General features: G+C 45.6%; 1 protein-coding gene across 1 annotated transcript in view; it reads left to right on the top strand.

The window, feature by feature from the left end:
- SNX31 (sorting nexin 31) overlaps positions 1-13,515 on the top strand; it is a gene marked incomplete at its 5' end in the record, with an annotated part of 36,915 nt that overhangs the window by 12,006 nt on the left and 11,394 nt on the right. Inside the window, 5 exons of the mRNA XM_005879327.2 lie at positions 566-653; positions 3,620-3,689; positions 4,406-4,498; positions 6,005-6,208; positions 11,408-11,521. Coding sequence (XP_005879389.2) covers positions 566-653; positions 3,620-3,689; positions 4,406-4,498; positions 6,005-6,208; positions 11,408-11,521 — 569 coding nt within the window. The remainder of the gene's footprint in view (positions 1-565; positions 654-3,619; positions 3,690-4,405; positions 4,499-6,004; positions 6,209-11,407; positions 11,522-13,515) is intronic.

The raw sequence follows: 13,515 nt of genomic DNA, 5'->3' as shown, positions 1-13,515 counted from the left end.
TACAGTGGGGCCTTGACTTACGAGTTTAATTCGTTCCGAGACCGAGTTCGTTACCGAGCTCATTAAGGAGCTCGTTAACTCAAATTACTCTGTCAACTCAATGCAAAAAATCTGCGGAGAGACAGCTGGTATCTCAAAAAACTCTTAGTTGGGACACTCGTAAGTCAAGGCCCCACTGTATCTCAGAGTTTTTAACATTTGTCCTCGAGAGGCCGCGGGGAGGTGGCTCGCAGGTGAAGTTAAGGGCTCTGTGAGCGGGCTTGGCCGCTGGGATTGTGGTGTGCCGGCAAGGGCACCGGGCCTCCCTGGACCGCAGTCTCTCCATCTGCATCCCAGGGCAACATAGAGCTCACTCAAGATGCTGGTATTTTATGAAGATAAAATGTTATTTTTTGAATTAACTTTAGAAAGCTAAAAGTTACATACAAATGCAAGAGAATATTATTATTATGATACTTTACTCTTTCCAATAGTAATGCTTTATGTTCTCATGTTAAAGCCCTGGATGTAAAATAAACTACCTGTGCTCTCTTAACCAGTCAGATGCCCCTTCCCCTCTCTCTAGTCATGAAAAAATTAGCGGACTTTGAACTCCCTTATGTGAGTCTCCGAAGTTCCGAACTGGAAAACTGCAAGGTCGGACTCCGGAAGTGGTGAGTAGGCGTTGCGGCGGTGGGCATTCGAGGCTGTTCTGCCGGCTGATCCGAACTGGCCATCCTCACCTGTCGGCTCACAGCCCCACAGCTAGTCAGAGACCAGGGGGAGCTTGGGGGAGGCGAAGAGGAAAGCAGTGAAGAAGACAGAGAGGGGGATGACGAGACGATTTGTCCTCAAGGAAAGGTGTGGAGGAAGATTTTCACTGGTTTCAAGTAAATACTCGAGGGGTGTTATCATGAAGATGGTGGCCATGAAGGTCAAGCTTGAACAAGAAGGGCCGCTGGGGTTGGGATTGAAACAGGTAACGGTGAGAAATTACTGACTGTATTGACTGCAGGAATTGGTTGAGGATTGCAAGCAGATCACTTCATCTGTTGAACCGTGGTATTCCCTGAAGGCCAAGGGTGGACTCAGCCAACTTGTCGTGCACCTGAACTCTAAGTGGTTGGCTTACATTCCTAAAGGATTTCAACAATAAACGCTTATATACCAGGATCAGCTGTGTTCCTAGATCAATAGGGCACCTGGCAGAAAATACTACCATTTCCCCCAGAAACAGAGGGCCCTAGAGAGAGTGAACAAACAGGAAAAAAAAAGAAGCAGGACGCTCCCCTAACCCACCCCCACACACAACCTATAACCTGTAGTCACTACCAAGGCTGTATTGGATTGCATCTTTGATTCACTCTCTCCCAGCTCAGTTATTCTGTAATCTGAGCACAGAAGCTTGAAAGAAAGGCATTTTGAAATCTAGGAATAGTCATTATCTTGACCTGGTGTTACCCTGTGAGAACTCTGGTCTGCGGTTTTGAATTTTGGAAACATATTCCCAGCAAGGCTAGAAGTTCGTTTACGGTTATTCAGAAGTATTCTGAGAAACGGTCAAAATCTGGAATGCTGAGAAGGGAAAAGGAAAAACCCTTAGCAGTTCCATCTAAGGGTTTATAGAGTAGCTGTTCTTCTGGAAGCTGCGTAGTATAACGAGTGGCTGAGCAGTTACTCCTGGGGTCACAGTATGGGAATCTAAGTCTCAGCTCTCTCAGGATTTAGCCAAATAACCTTAGCCAAATCATTTAAGCTCTCTAAGACTCCGTTTCTCTATCTGTAAAATGGGAATAATAGTAATAGAGTCTACCTCATAGGGTTATTGTGAGGGTTAAATAAAATGATCCCATATGCTCAATACATTCTGGCCTTGCTTATTATTGTTATCTTGAGGATAATAATAATGACAACAACAACAATGCCTGGGGCTTAGTCTTGCTGCTCATGAGCTCTTCAGAGAGCATGAGATCAAAGGAGAGCTGAGGACTCTGTTCCTCACCTTGAAGCTTGAATAGAACATTGGGCTTTGCCTATGTCTTCATTCAACAGGCAAATTCTAGATCCTAAGCGCAAGATAAAATGTCTGCCTACAAGCCAGCATCTCACATCGGGGCAGATTGCCTTTGCTCATGGGAACTGGGAGGAAAGGAGGTCTCACTTCAGTTGTTAGAGGCGAGGATCAGGTCACCAGACGGGGGGAGCCTGGCGCAGAATCCTGCAGGTGCCCGTTCCACTTCGGGGGTGAAGTCTTGCAGGATGGGGGCAGGGAGGCGAGCTCCGTTGCCGGGAGCTGTGGGATTCCCAGCAGGCGAGCCTCGCGGTGAGGCCTCATCGGAGTCTTAGGGATTCTCCTCTGCCCATGAATTCCCTGGTGCACCTCTCCTGGCCCGCCCTGGCCTCTCTGAGCCCCAGTGTGGGATGGGTCTGGGGGCTCTCTAACTCTCTGATGTAACAGTTGCCCCTGGGATGCATGAGCGAAATAGTAGCTTATGAGTAGGAATGCTTCAGCTGCTTGGCCCACGCCCCAGAATGAAGTTGATCTTCAACGAGTATTGCCATCCTTTTCCTAGTCTAAGCCAATCCCATCGTCTGTTCACCCTACACATCTGAGTGCTGGGGCTCTGCTCACCTCTGCCATCACCCTTTTCTGACTTTCTGTCGATTCTTAGCCTGTGACTGTGCTTAGACAGTGACTGTCATTTCCGTTCATCCTGCTGACTCTGGATCCGTTAGTCGGACATGGAGCCCTGCTATTTGCAAGTCACTTTGCCCAGGCCCAGAGGGGCAGCTCTGAAGAGGACCCCGGCTCTGGGCTCAAGATCTTGATACACTTGGTATCAAAATCAGCTTGATCAGAGCAGTGATCAGGATGAACTCGGGGTGCGGAGAAAGCACAGAGGAGGGGACGTGAGGGCGAGGCTCGCCAGGAGGAGCAGACAGGTCAGGGATGGAGGTTGGTGAGGCCAGTGGTCTTCCAGGCAGAGGGGAGGAGAGAAAAGGTGGTTGGGCTGGAGAGGGTCAGGGAGGGGAGAGGGTAAGAACTGGAGCTGGAAACGAAAGCTGGGGTCCTATGGAGGGCCTCGGAGGGAGCAGGACAGATGACCTGACTTCTGGCTAGGAGGGTCTCAAAGGTTCCCCGGGAGAGACCACTCCTGTTAGAATGTGGAGCGTGAGACGAGGGAACACTACTGAGGCAGAAGGTCTGGGGAGGAGGTCACCAGAGCAGCTCAGGCAAGAGAGGAGGGTGGGTGGCCTGGGCACCGGGGGGTCATACGGGTGTGGGTCCGGGCAAGTGAGAGCACCGGGTATTGAGGGGTGGGGACCACTCAGGCAGGACTTGGCGACCCGCAGTGGGGCTGCGTGTGAACGGGGACACGGGCCATTCCCCTGAAGTTTTATATTTTTGCACCTTCGCTCTCAGTGCCCACCAGGCAAGAGCTTACAGGATAAAGAAAATAGGGAACAGAAGAGGTGGAGGGACAAATGAAAGGCTAGGCAAGCAGAGGGGTGGGGCTTCGTCAGGAAAGGGGTCTTGGTTCAGAAGGAAGAGGGCCATCGCTCCGGAGAGCTCGCAGGCGCCCAGGGGAGCCTGTGAACCGAGTCCTATGAATGAACTTAATGCTCCTGAATCGTGCAGGTACATGGACCCATCCCTCGACTCCCTGCTGATGGACTGCAGAGCAGCTGTGAATCTGATCTACATGCAGGTGAGGGTAACCAGGACCCATCAGAACACCACGTATTATAGGCCACTTGGGTTTAAACCATTAGAAAAAAAATTGTAGATAAGAATTCTACCTCCATCAGACCTACACTGCCATCTCCTCCCTAGAGAAATTATATATATTTGTCATTTGTAATTCCTTTCTGTCAATTGCTATATCTTCTGTCCATTTTCCTACTAAGGAGGCTTACATTGTTCTATAGCTTTCTATAAATAATATTAACTCTTTGCCTCATATAGTACACTCACTTTCCCTGGTTTGACATTTACTTGTTGGTTTTGTTTTAGGTGGTTTTTATAGGCCGAAGTTTTATATTTTCACGTATGATATATTCCTTCATTATGACATTTTGTCTTTGTATCTTAAAAAGCTATCCCCTACCTCAAGATCAGATAGAAAATATTCACCTTTATTTTTTTTCTGGTTCTTTTGTGGTTTTACACTTAGATCTTTAATGTATCTGGATTTATTTGAATGGGGGGTGTGGGGCAAGAGCTAACTTTACTTTCTTTCTCAAGTGTTGCCAGTTGTCCCCAAACCACCGAACAATCTCTTTCTCCTAATTTAAAAAGTAACCTTTTAAAACATACTGGGTATAGTTGGGTCTGTTTTTCTAGCCTTTCATACATGAGTATGTTTTTGTCAGATGAATTCATTTCTTCTAAGTTTGCTAATTTTGCAATTTGTGTTGTTTTAAGGCCATCCAGGACATTCAGGAAGGGTGGGCCAAACCCACACAGGCACAGAGGCAGGAACTAGAGGCTCTCCAGGAAGAAGGCAACCAAACAAAGGTGAACCAAATGTTGCACCGAAAGAAATCCCCTTGGAGGGACTTAAAGAAACCTAGTGGAATGGGGCTGTTTCTAGAATTTATAAACCTACCAAGCACTGAAGACAGCCTTACAAAATGAGAGCACTTTTATTGATTTTTCTGATTATAAAATTAATAAAGGCTTTTTGTTTAAAGATTTTGAAAAATACAGACAATATACTGTGAGTCCTTTATCAAGTTAATTAATACAGATCCTCAACATTTTTAAAAAAGTATATTTTTTATTGATTTTAGAGAGAGGGAGGGAGAGGGCCAGAGAGATAGAAACATTGATGAGAGAGAAACACCCATCAGCTGCCTCCTGCATGCCCCCTACTGGGGATTGAACCCGAAACTGGGTCTGTTTTTCTAGCCTTTCATACATGAGTATGTTTTTGTCAGATGAATTCATTTCTTCTAAGTTTGCTAATTTTGCAATTTGTGTTGTTTTAAGGCCATCCAGGACATTCAGGAAGGGTGGGCCAAACCCACACAGGCACAGAGGCAGGAACTAGAGGCTCTCCAGGAAGAAGGCAACCAAACAAAGGTGAACCAAATGTTGCACCGAAAGAAATCCCCTTGGAGGGACTTAAAGAAACCTAGTGGAATGGGGCTGTTTCTAGAATTTATAAACCTACCAAGCACTGAAGACAGCCTTACAAAATGAGAGCACTTTTATTGATTTTTCTGATTATAAAATTAATAAAGGCTTTTTGTTTAAAGATTTTGAAAAATACAGACAATATACTGTGAGTCCTTTATCAAGTTAATTAATACAGATCCTCAACATTTTTAAAAAAGTATATTTTTTATTGATTTTAGAGAGAGGGAGGGAGAGGGCCAGAGAGATAGAAACATTGATGAGAGAGAAACACCCATCAGCTGCCTCCTGCATGCCCCCTACTGGGGATTGAACCCGAAACCCAGGCATGTGGCCTGACTGGGAATCAAACCAGTGACCTCTTGGTTCCTGGATTGATGCTCAACCGCTGAGCCACACCAGTGGGGCTAAATCTTTATTGTTGAAAGTATTACCTGTATCCCTTTCTCTGCCCGCCCCCCCTCCCCTTGACCCCTTCTAGTCCGCCCTCGAAAAGACAACATTTTAAATGTACACTTTTTGCTTATCTTGCTGAGATAGAATTATGTCTTCTCAGGCGAGTCGCTCTTCCTCATTCACCATTCAGGCATCGAATATTTTCATTCCCACCATTCCTGAGCACTGTAACGGGAGCAGGGACACATGGTGGATGAGGCAGAAGTGGTCCCTGCCCTGGCAGGACGCACCATGACCTTCCCTGGCCTGGCTGCCAGCGATCACATGAGGCATTGTTTTCCTTCCCGTCGTGCAAAAGAAAAAGACACCCTCACGCCCCTCAGTGGCATATGTCCTACTAGGATGGCCATCGCTTCTCACATGAGGTTTGCCTCTGTTTCAAGTGGCCTTTTGCTTCCTCCTCCCTCCCCACACCTCCCTTTGGAGCAGTTTCTGGAGCTGTCCCGGGAGGTGCGGCACTATGGCTGCGTGCAGCTGGACCCTTGTACCTGTGACTACCCGGAGCCGGGCTGCGGGGCTGTGCTTTCCGTTGGCAATAACGAGATCAGCTGCTGCGTCACCCTGCCTGGCGACCAGACCCAGCATGTCGTCTTCCCGATGAGCAGAGTGAAGTGCTGGCAGGTCACCTTCCTGGTGAGTATCTGGCACTGTCTCACCCAGGGCTTCACGTTTCTGCTCATGACTGAAGACCCTATTGTTTCTGATATTTTGTTGTTGTCATTAATCCTCATCAGAGGACATTTTTCCATTGATTTTTAGAGAGATAGTAGAAGGGAGGGGGACAGAGATAGACAGAGAAGCATCGATGTGAGAGAGACACATTGAGTGGTTGCCTCCATCCCTGGCTGGGAGGTATGTGCCCTTGACCAGAATTGAACCCAGGACCCCTCAGTCCCCAGGCCCGCACTCTATCCACTGAGCCGAACCAGCTAGGGCAAAATCCTACTGTTGCTGGATGACACAGCTGACACGGAGACAGGTCTGCCATTTGAATCAGTACCTCAAGTGAAGGAGCATCTGAGCCACAGTAGGCATCGCCCGGTGGTCAATCGCATTTATCGCCCGGTACAAGTTCCCCACCCAGAGCAGCAGACACCCAGCCTCCCACCTTCCAACACCAGGCTTCCCGCTGCTTGCAGGGTGGCTGCAGTGGTAACAGCAATAGAAATAACAGCTCTCATGCATAGAGCACTGAACATGTACTTAGCCCTGACAAGATCTCTCCCGTGGAAAGTGGATGCTGAGCAGTGAGCTGCACTTAAGGATCCCTGGCATCCATCAGACCTACACTGCCATCTCCTCCCTAGAGAAACCCTGGCGATCGGATTCGGTGGGTGCCTACTTTGTACCAGGTGCTATGCGGGGCATTGCCACGTCTATTATTTAATTAAATTCTTAGAAAAACTCAGTGAATTCAATGGGATTATCCCCTGTACACAGGAAACTGAGGTTAATTAGTAGAGGACAAACTCTAGTAGAGCAGCCATGGCACCCAGTTATTAAATCCACAGAATCCAAGGGAATTTCTGACCCGGCATTATGCTCTACATCTCCCTCCTCCTCCCCTCACCCCCTATTTTTGTGGGCACTTCCCCCTTTGATAATTTAAAAAATATATATTTTTATTAATTTCAGAGAGGAAGGGAGAGGGAGAGAAACATCAATGATGAGAGAGAATCATTGATCAGCTGCCTCCTGCACGTCCCGCACTGGGGATTGAGCCTGCAACCCGGACATGTGCCCTGACCTCCTGGTTAGCCATTCACCCAATGAAAGGTATTGGTTGTTTCCAGTTTTTAGCTGCAATGATAAAGCTCCTATAAATATTCCTATATAGGTTATTCTCTCATCACAAGTCTTTATTTCTTTGGTATAAATGCCCAGGAGTGCAATTGCTGCCTCATATGGAAGTTGCATGTTTAGTTTCTTTAAGAAAGTGCCAAATTGTTTTCAAGAGTGGCTGGTTGTACCAATTTACATCCCCACCAGCAATGTGTAAGTAATGTAGTTTATCTGCATCCTCATCAACATTTGGCACTGTCACTATTTTTTATTTTAATTATTCTGATAAGTGTGTAATGGTGTTTCATTGTGGTTTCAATTTGCATTTCCCTCAAGGCTAGTGATGTTGAGCATCTCTTCATGTGGTTATTTGCCATCTGTGTATCTTGTTTTCATATCTTTTTCCAATTTTCTAATTGGACTAGAGCCCCAGTGCATAAATTCCTGCACCAGTGGGGTCCCTTGGCCTGGCCTGCAGTATCGGGCCAAAACCAGCTCTCCAACATCCCCTGAAGGGTCCCAGATTGCAAGAGGGTGCAGGCCAGGCTGAGGGACCCCGCCGGTGCATGCTCAGGGCCAGGGAGGGATGCGGGAGGGTGGCCAGCCGGAGAGGGACCTTGGAGGGCTCCAGGGCATGTCCAACCCATCTTACTCAGTCCTGATCAGCCGGACCCCAGCAGCAAGCTAACCTACCGGCCGGAGCGTCTGCCCCCTGGTGGTCAGTGCACATCATAGCGAGCGGTTGAGCGGCCTTAGCATATCATTAGCATATTATGCTTTGATTGATTGAACAACCGACTGGATGACCTGACACTTAGCATGTTAGGCTTTTATTATATAGGATTGTTTTACTGTTGAATTTTGAGAGCACTTAATAAATTCTAGCTATTATTCCTTTGTTGGATATTTGTGGTTTACAAATACTTTCTCTGTAGTTCTTTTCTGTCCTCTTAATAACAGGTCTTTGGCGGAACAAAAGTTTTTAATTTTGATGGAGTCTAATTCATCAGTTTTTCCTTTTATAGATTGTGTTTTCGGTGTCAAGTCTAAGAACTCTTTGCCAAACTCTAGATCCTGAAGTTTTTTCCCTAGAGTTTATTCCTAAAAGTTTTGTAATTATAGGTTATACATTTAAGTCTGTGATCCATTTTGAGTTAATTTTTGTATAGGGTGTCGATCATAGAACAAGGTTCCTTTTCTTGCCGCTGGGAGTCCAGTTGCTCCAGGACCGTTTATTGGAAAGGCTATCTTTCCTCAATTGAATTACTTTTATATCTTTGTCAAAAAACAGTTGGGCATATTTGTGTGGGTCTATTTCTGGGTTCTCTATTCCCTTCCCCTGACCTATGTCTCTCTCCCTCCATCAAAACCACACAGTCATTCTCTCCCTTTGTAATAACTTTATTGAGATGTAAGTCACATACTATACAGTTCATATAAGATGTACAATTTAATGGCATTTCGTATATTCACAGACTTGTACAACCACCACCACAATCAATTTTAGACCATTTTCATCCCCTCAAGAAGAAACCCCACACCCTTTATCTGTTACCTCTCTATCCCCCCATTCCCACCAGCCCTGAGAGACCATTAATGTACTTTCTGCATCTATAGATTTGCTTGTTCTGAACATTCCATGTTAATGGAATCATATGTGGTCTTTTGTGTCTGGATCCTTTCACTTACCATCTTTCCAAGGTTCATCCTTGTGGTGTGCATCAGCCCTCCATTCCTTTTTATGGTCAAATAGTATTTCATTGTATAAATATAACAAATGTGGTTTATCCACTCATCCATTGAGGAACATCTGGGTTGTTTCTACCTTTTGGTTGTTATGAATTATGCTCCTATGAGCATGTGTGTACAACTCTTAATGTGGACATATGTTTCCATCTCTCTTGGGTTTATGCCTAGGAGTGGAATTTCTGGTAACTTTGCCCTAGTGGTAACTCTATGGTTAGGTTTTGAGGAAATTCCAAAACATTTGCTCCATTTTCTATCCCCACCAGCAGTGAGGGTTCTGGTTTCTCCACACCCTTGACAATACTTGTTATTGTCTGATTTTTAAAATCATAATCAGCCTCATGTATGTAAAGTAGTATCTCATTGTGGTTTTAGTTCAGTCTTTGTTCTTTCTATGCTTCATTTTCAGTAGTTTCTGTTGCTATGGCTTTAAGGTTATTGATCTTTTATTTCTATTATTGTATTTTTCATCTCCAAAAGTTCCATATAGGTCATTTTCACATCTCCATTTTTTCCTTGTCATTCTATGTTTTTCTCTAAATTCTTGAGTGTGTGGAATATATTTAAAGTAACTGTTTTAATATTGTTGTCTACTAATTCCATTATTTCTGTAATTTCTGAGTCTGTTTCTACTGATTGATTTTTCTCCTGTTTGCACAGCATACTTTTCTCCTATTTTGTAAGCCGGGTAATTTTTTATGGTGTGCTGAACATTGAATTTGCATTGTCGAATGCTGGATTTTATGGTATTCCTTTAAAGAGCAATTAGACTTTGTTCTGGCATGCAATTAAGTTCCTTGGGATTGGTTTTTAAATTAATTCATTATAAGCTTGCTTTTAAGCTCTCTTAAGGTAGGTCAAGAACAGTCTTGAGGGCTAATTTAATCCTTTACGCATTAGCTGTCATTCATTAGCTGTCATTTTTCGGACTCTCCCAATGTTTTGTTTATTATGGTCTCTCTACTTGGGTTGATAGAAACACAAACTCATTTCTAGCCCAATTTGTGAGCTCCTAGATTTGTTCAACCTACAGCTTTTCAGTGGCTCTTTCCCCAGCCTCTCATGCACAGATGTGCATGAACATCTGTACACCCCATACATGCACATTATCATTATTCAGCCAAAGATTTGAAATGAGCTCTCTGGAGCTTTTTCTCTGTATAAAGAAAGCCCTTGTCTTTGGTCGTCTGCCCCACAAATGCTAACCTGGACTTCTTCAAATGTCTCTCTCTTCTCCTCAACTCAGCATGACCTCTGGGCTCTGTTTGGGTTCCCCCTCCTTATGCCGCATCCTGGAAAGTCCTCCAGGTAGTAAGCTGGGTAATTGTAGAGCTCACCTCACTGGTTATTATTCTCCCTCACTTAACAGTTCTGTGTTATCTGTCATTCAACGTCAGAAAACAGCTGTTTCCCAGTTCAGTTTTTACATTGATGCTGTCAGACCAATATTTCTAAAATATAAAGATAATTGTATTATTATATAGCTTTTAAATTCTTTTAATAAATGCCTGTTGCCCTGACGATCAAGTCCAGACTCCTTAATTTAGCTTATAAAACCTGTAACAGTTAGGGTTGTTGGGTGGCAAGCAATAGAAAACAACACTGTGGCTCTAGTGAAAAAGGGATTTATTGGAGGGATACGGGGAACCCACTGATTTAAAAGAAAGGATGAAACGGAAGCTTAGGAAAGTCAGGAGCCACAGAAGCTTAGGGTTTCTAGGGATTCTTTTTTTTATATAATATATTTTATTGATTTTTTACAGAGAAAAAGGGAGAGGGATAGAGAAGTTAGAAACATCGATGAGAGAGAAACATCGATCAGCTGCCTCCTGCACACCCCCTACTGGGGATGTGCCTGCAACCAAGGTACATGCCCTTGACCAGAATCGAACCTGGGACCCTTGAGTCCGCAGGCTGACGCTCTATCCACTGAGCCAGACTGGTTAGGGCTCTAGGGATTCTTTATCAGGACCTCCTCCTTGGTCTCTCTGCTGTGGAACTAAGTGAGGGGCACAGAGAGTATTTGTTCAAGTGGTCTGAGTTTGGGTCACGTGACACCCTTCAGGGAGGCAGCGTTCCCTGATAGTCCCATCTACATAGCAACAGTGGATGAGAGATGGCTTTCCCAAGGGAATATGAGACTCCATCACTAGGAGAAAGAAGGATGGATGCTGTAGAGCAAAAATCAGGGAGAATAATAGCAAATGAGGATCTGCCCTTGCAGATCTCTCACCCCCCACTTGCCTTGCAGCCTGTGCCACTTAAACTTCTATCAAATATCAAATAATGTCTTTTCCTCTGTAGGGGACTCTGCTGGATATGGATGGGCCCCAGCGAACCCTCAACCAGAACCTGGAGCTCCGATTCCAGTACAGCGAGGAGAGTCGCTGGCAGTGGTTCGTCCTTTACACCAAACAGGTGAGTTCTCGGGGAGGAGCAAGAAACCTGTGCTGAGATGCCCTCTTGCTCACGGGGGTGGACACAGCACATCACCCTAACCCTTGCTAATTACCAGAGGATGCTACGCACTCTCTTTTAGGGCTGTAACACTCTTTTTTTTAAATGTTGTTTTCTTTTGCTAGTCACCACAGCCTTCATATCTATACTAATAAAAGGATAATATGCTAATTAGACTGGGTCGACCGGACATCTTCCAGACGTCCGACTTCCTTCCGGACAAAGTTACAGTGGCAGGGCCGAGGCAGAGGCGGTTAGGGACAATCAGGCTGGCAGGGGAGCAAGCAGTTAGGGGCGAGATCAGGCTGGCATGGGGGAGCAAGCAGCTAGGGGGCGATCAGGCTGGCAGGGGAGAGCAGTTAGGGTGCAATCAGGCTGGCAGGGGAGGGCAGTTGGGGGCGATCAGGCCGGCAGGCAGAGGCAGTTACGGGTAATCAGGCCGGCAGGCAGACGAGCGGTTAGGAACCAGTGGTCCTGGATTGTGAGAGGAATGTCCAACTGCCGGTTTAGGCCTGATCCTGCAGGATCCAGCAGTCGGACATCCCCTGAGGGGTCCCAGATTGGAGAGGGTGCAGGCCAGGCCGAAGGACACCCTCACCCCCCACCCCATGCATGAATTTCGTGCACCGGGCCTCTAGTCAATTATAAATGAATTTAGTTACCATACAGGGGTGGGGAACCTTTTATCCTGCCAAGGGCCATTTGGATATTTATAAAGTTATTCACGGGCCATACAAAATTATCAACTTAAAAATTAGCCTGCTGTATTTGGTTAAACATCTAATTAACTCACTTCTAATGCCTTGGCAGGGCCAGACGGCCTGCAGACCAGACCTGCCTGACCCCTGACTAACAGTAGGGGTCAGTGAGCTTTTTCTCAAAGGGCCAGATGGTAAATATTTTAGGTTTTGAGGTTCATTTGGTCTCTGTTGCAACTACTCAATAGTATGAAACATTCTTAGGGAAAAGATAGGATGTTTGCTGAGGCAAGATTTGCAGTCACTTGGAGAGACAGAGAGAGATTTTGGTAGGGAAACCACGCTTCCTCCCCTAGAATGCTAAGTGCAATAGTTAAATATTTTTATGGTCTTTTAATCTAGGCTGTAGCAAATGAGCTTAAACCGCTATAGAGAGGGGTAATAAACATTTAAAGGACTCCTAGCGAGGTCTTATTTCCTTCGGAGTGTGGGTTTATTGATGTGCACTCAGGGACTGCTTTTGCAAAAGGCAGAAATGTGGCTCGTGTGCCTTACCTGTAACTAACTACAAATGAGAGTTTCGGTTCAAATCTCCTTTAAGTCCTTAAGCAAAAGCTCAGTCTCTTTATATGCAATAAACCTTACCTGGTGTACAGCAGAGTCCTAACCTACATATCGATGTACATTGTATAGTAGTATGGAATCAGTCCGGACCTGGGGGACTCCAGTAAGCATCCTTCCTGGCTGCATCAGCTCAGGGGGTGTTGTTGAGCCATTCCACACCCTGATTTTGTGTAGGTTACACATGTGCACAGATAAACAGGGTTAGTCCTTATCAAAACCAGGAGTGGTCTTCTTATTCGTGGCAGTGCCTTTCTTCCCTCTCCCCACGTTTCTCTCCCTTTAAAATCAAATGAATTCCCATCATGCTCCACAGTCCTGCAAGACTTTGGGTTGTTCCCTCTAAGGAGCCCACCCTCCTTCTGAGTATTTCTATGAACTATCCTCCCAGAGTTTTCTACAGGGGCTTCCTTATCAAAACCAGGAGTGGTCTTCTTATTCGTGGCAGTGCCTTTCTTCCCTCTCCCCACGTTTCTCTCCCTTTAAAATCAAATGAATTCCCATCATGCTCCACAGTCCTGCAAGACTTTGGGTTGTTCCCTCTAAGGAGCCCACCCTCCTTCTGAGTATTTCTATGAACTATCCTCCCAGAGTTTTCTACAGGGGCTGCTACCCTAACGTGAGTTTTCTCTTTCC

The sequence above is a fragment of the Myotis brandtii genome, unplaced genomic scaffold (genome assembly GCF_000412655.1).
Source record: "Myotis brandtii unplaced genomic scaffold, ASM41265v1 scaffold59, whole genome shotgun sequence".
Classification (NCBI taxonomy): Eukaryota; Metazoa; Chordata; class Mammalia; order Chiroptera; family Vespertilionidae; genus Myotis; species Myotis brandtii.
This window is presented reverse-complemented; position numbering and strand designations above follow the sequence as displayed.